Below are 4,988 nucleotides of genomic sequence, written 5' to 3'. Positions count from 1 at the left end.
TGACACTGAAGACTGGAGTAATGATGCTGAAAATACAGCTGTGCATCACAGAAATAAATTCGATTTTAATGTATAATAAAATAGAAAGCAGTTATTTTAAATAGTAAAAATATTTCACAATGCTTTTGCTGTATTTCTGATCAAATAAATGCAGGCTTGGTGAGCAGAAGAGACTTCTTTAAAAAAAACATTCAAAATCTTACTGTTCAGAAACTGTTGACTGCTAGTGTACATAAGACCCAAGTCATATGTGTTTTTTTTTTGTTTGTATTTGTTTTTGTTTGTTTTTTATTGCAAGTATAAACACTTAACATTCAACAATTAATGTAACATTGGATGACATTATGAATACAGAAATTATATAGGAAGACAAAGAAGAGAGAAAAAAAATAATAATAAAAAATAAACAAGAATACATAGATAAAACAAAAAATACAGAGGTAGTAAATCAAAAATTATGTACCATTCAGCAGATCATTATACAGTTTCACAAATTTGACACTTTTTTTGGTATTAATATTTTTTAGTGTTATAATTAAGTAGTTAAAGTCACAAAGAAAATTATGTAATTTTGGAGATGTTGAAGAAAATTTACATTTATGAATATAATATTTTCCTAATAAAATAAATACATTTCCTATATATTCTATGTTATGTTTACAATGAGAAAAATAACAAAATATATCACACATAGTAACATCAATGTCTACATTAGATTTTGAAGAAAATAATTTTGACACGTCAGACCAAAATTCCTTAACAAGGGGGCATTTGAAAAAAAGATGATCAATAGACTCACCAAGTCATATGTGTTGTCAAACAAAAGTTGTGGTCTGTGACGTAACGTAGGTGCGTGCGTGCGTGCGTGCGTGCGTGCGTGAGTGTGCTCTGCTCCAGCTCGCAGCATCCGCGGCAGCAATATGGCGGCGGATCCGGTTACCGCTCCGATCAGCTGTTGATCATCTGGATCGATTCCGTGTGTCCGATCATCCGCTGGAAACTACATGCGTCCGAGCACACCGATCATCCGAACCGAGTCATCATCCGACTGACAGAAGGCCGATTAAAGCGCGTTGATGACGGGAAGCTGAAGCGGCGTAATCATGGATGTGTTCGGCTTTCTCAATCTAAACGAACTCGCTCTGGGACTGTCAAACCTCTCCATGTTCCCCTGCTTCGACATGGCGCATTATATCATATCTGTGATGAGTCTGAGAGAGCAGCCAGGTAAGAGAATCCATTCTTTATTTATAATGCAGATAGGTTCTTAATCATTGTTTTATTTGTGCTTTGACAGGTTGCCAACACTTTTGACGTGAACATCTTTAGTGCAAGTCAGACACGCAGATGCAGGCATTTTCTGCATCAATCATCAAAGTTAATGCATTCAAAATGTTTTATGAATATTCGTCAATCGTCATGCATTTGAGTTTTGGCACGTGCGTAAACAGTGCAGCGCGCGTGCAGGACACTGTTTATCAGTGGCTTTATAATAGTTAGATTACAGTATGTGCAACATGAGGGTCCTGTCCTCATTAGAACGCATTCATGTTTATGATTTGATGCAGGTCAGTGTGCGTGTTTACATGAGTGTGAAAGCAGAAGTTACTTGAGCAAAGGCCAAAGAGAGGAGAAATGCATTGAATCATTAACTCTCTGTCAATAGTCTCTCTCTGTTTTTCTCATAGAAGCATGCAAATGTGTGGTTAAACATGCATGCAGGGTGGAGGCACAAATCCTGTTTGGCGGGCGTTTTGCATTAACCAAACAAGCATTAAAACACATGCATTTGCATTAACCAAAGTGTGGTTAGCCAGTGCTGAGATCAGCCGTACAGACGTGCCCTTTGCTCTTGTACCGTGACCCATCAGAGCTGGGTTTGTGTTCGCATCAGAGCAGTAATGCATGCATGCTCTCTATTGTATTGGCTGCCGCAGCTGCAGTAAATCGCAGGCTATTTTAGAGCCTCTTGTCAATGTTTAGAAGTCCACTAGCATATGGATGTAAGACACTACAGGCAAAAACGTTGTTGTTTTGTTTTTGTGCATTGATCAATTTTGAGATTTTTGGCTGTTTGGCTCTTCATAATGTGTGGGTTTTTTTTCTTCTTCAGAATAGAGGAAAGAAAACATTTAAGCGTTGATTTTTTTTGCACTTTTTCCTATTTGCGTCTGTAAATTTAAATTACAATACATATCTTTAAAAGTTTTTTCTTTACTTCAGCAGCACTTGCATACACCAAACTTTACAGTTTTATTCCTATCTATATTCTGAAGGTTTCTACAGAGGGGTTTGTTCATATATCATGCACACTGATTTATACAACATTTTATTCCTAAAAACATGGCGAAAAAGCATTTTTTTTAAAGGCTGTGAGTTTTTTCTCCACTTCAGCAGCACTTAGATGCACCAAAACTTACAGTTTTATTCCTGTCTATATTCTGAAAGGTTTTACTGAGGGATTTATTTGTACATCATTCGCTTTATTCTTTTTTTTCACAACACTTTATTCCTAAAACATGGTGAAAATTTTTTTTTTTCTGTTTTTTGATAGTATTTTCTGATTTATGGAGTGATAAATAGAGAAAAACCTTTTTGAACCTGGCTTTATTTTAGTTTTCAGATTCCTGTTCTGGAAGTTTATGTAAATGAGTGCATATTTAATTAGAAATTTATGCATAACATAATGGAAAACTTGCAATTAAAAAAAAGTTTGCAACTCTGGTTAAAGTATGGTTATATCTATTAGTTTTTTTACCCTGTTCATCTCTTGCCTTAAAGATAACAGACATGAACTAAAGCCGCAAAACTTTTTATTTCAGTATTTTTAAACTCATCCAGATGGACCCCTCACATCTTTTGTTGTGTGTAAACCTGCATGAGTAACCCAATGTTTTCATTGCATTTCATGAAAGGATTAATGAAACGGCAGACCAGTTCTATGACGCACTTCATTGTGTTCTGGTTTCCTAAGCAACTTTTCTTCCATGATGAATGTGTTTAGCTTCCTAATAAAGCCTTCTTTCCTGTTTCCTGTTCTCCGCTCGGGGAGTTTTTCCCAGAGCGCCGCGTGTCACTTCCTGTCTTCAGACTCATGCATGTTTAATGGGAACAGTGTTCTGTGGAAGCAGAAACTCGTTCTGTTCTGGTCTTCAGCTCACAGAACGCTCTTCTTCTCTCATGCAGAAACGAGAATGACTCTTCTGTTTTCTTTATACTCTTACAACAATGTTCTGTGGCAGTACTACGGTTCAGAAATGACCAAAAACATTTGAATATACTCTTTAAGAGTCACTTCAGTGATATTTATCTCTAGTTCAGTGAGTGTTTAGAGCAGTTTCGAAGGTCTTGAGTAAGAATATGCATTATTTTATCAATAATATATCTTTATATATAGTAACTAATAATGTGATTTTTAGCGATTTTGCCACTATTTCCATCCATGTCCATGCAAGTTTTGGGACTTTTTAAAATATGTATTTTATATACAGTATTTTGCTATTTATTTTGGGCACCATATTTGAATTTTCTGTATGCATAGAACAGCTGGGTGATCTACTATTACATTTGCCAAAACAGATGTGATGTGTTGTAATAACTCTATACATATTTCATTTTCTAAAAAAAATTGGAATCAAAATGTCATAACTTGATGCTCTGAATCTGTCACTACTTCTGTTTCAGTGCAACTTTAAATCATTATTTAATCACACTCCCAAACATTAAAACATTTTTCTTAATATAATTGGATTTAAAATACAAAATACTGTATTTATTTCTGAGATGATGACAGGACTCACTCACGGGATGTAATGAGGTCATGTGACAAACGTAATCAGAACAACAATGTAGCAAACCATTATTTGAAACATTCTTCTATTTTGTATCATGCAATAGTTTCCGTTCACTTTGAACAGGAAGAAACTACTGACAATGCGAAGCAACTGCATAGCAACGACTCGGAACACCTTAGTAACCACTTTAATCTTTGTGAAATTTTGTGAATGTTTTTCATTTAGGGTCATGAATTATTGTAGATATGTTTTGGAAGGATTTATAAATTTTATGACTTTTGTGTTGGGGTCAAATTGATCCCCTTTGGTTTCCATGCAGTTTGCCAAAAAATCAACACTTTGAAAAACAGAAAATCTTTATTGTAGCCTGTCAAACACTAAAATATGAAATACATGAGAACTTATGAAATTTAAGGCTCAAAGTTTAAATTTGAGACTCAAAATTGAGACTGAATCAAGGAAATGTCGCTGTTTCTTTATCTAGTTGAGTTTCACAGTCAAAAAATGTGTTTTTTGGATCTCGATTACTAGACTATTGCAACACTGAAAAGAAGACTGCAAAAGCCATTTTACACTCACAAGGGTTTGAGAAAAAACATAGCAATAAATACTACTTACACTAAGTACAAATTATATTAGATACAATTTCTACCTTTAATTTTCATGACAAAACAGTTTCTTTTTTTTTGTCTGTGCAGCTAATTTTTAATATATAAATATGTGGGTCAAATCGACCATTAGAAATAATGCTATTAAATTTCAAAATTTTTTAAATGTTATTTTTAGTCTCTGACCAGCTAACAATAAAGGTTTTCTGTTTTTACATGAATTTTCAATGTTTTTCATAGTGTCCATTTTTGTTGAATTGCATGGAAACCAATGTGAGTTAAGAAAAATGCACAGACTGTGTTGAATCAATGCTAGCTGACTGTTTGTGCCGTCTGTAGTAACGCTCTGCTTGTGATGATGTTGCAGGCGTCTCTCTCTCGCTGTCTCTGTCTGCAGGTAGACAGGTACGTTTCTACAGCATGACTTTAACACACACACACACACACACACACACATCTCATCTCGTGTTGTTCTGCCTCACTGTGGTTTATCTGTAGATAAACGTCCATCGGTCGCAGGAGCCTTGCAACACACTGAGAGCATGACGAGTGTCTGCAAGCCTGTGTGTGTGTGTGTGTGTGTGTG

At 35.2% G+C, this 4,988-nt stretch overlaps 1 protein-coding gene across 1 annotated transcript in view; it reads left to right on the top strand.

Moving 5' to 3' along the window:
* The first annotated feature begins 856 nt into the window (after nt 1-856).
* tmem38b (transmembrane protein 38B) overlaps nt 857-4,988 on the top strand; it is a 16,094-nt gene continuing 11,962 nt past the window's right edge. Inside the window, exon 1 of the mRNA XM_016494254.1 lies at nt 857-1,227. Coding sequence (XP_016349740.1) covers nt 1,104-1,227 — 124 coding nt within the window. The 5' untranslated portion in view covers nt 857-1,103. The remainder of the gene's footprint in view (nt 1,228-4,988) is intronic.

This window comes from Sinocyclocheilus anshuiensis, unplaced genomic scaffold, assembly GCF_001515605.1.
Source record: "Sinocyclocheilus anshuiensis isolate Anshui unplaced genomic scaffold, SAMN03320099.WGS_v1.1 scaffold1031, whole genome shotgun sequence".
NCBI classification, from domain to species: domain Eukaryota; kingdom Metazoa; phylum Chordata; class Actinopteri; order Cypriniformes; family Cyprinidae; genus Sinocyclocheilus; species Sinocyclocheilus anshuiensis.
The sequence above is the reverse complement of the archived record's forward strand: the minus strand, read 5'-3'. Positions and strand labels throughout refer to the sequence as shown.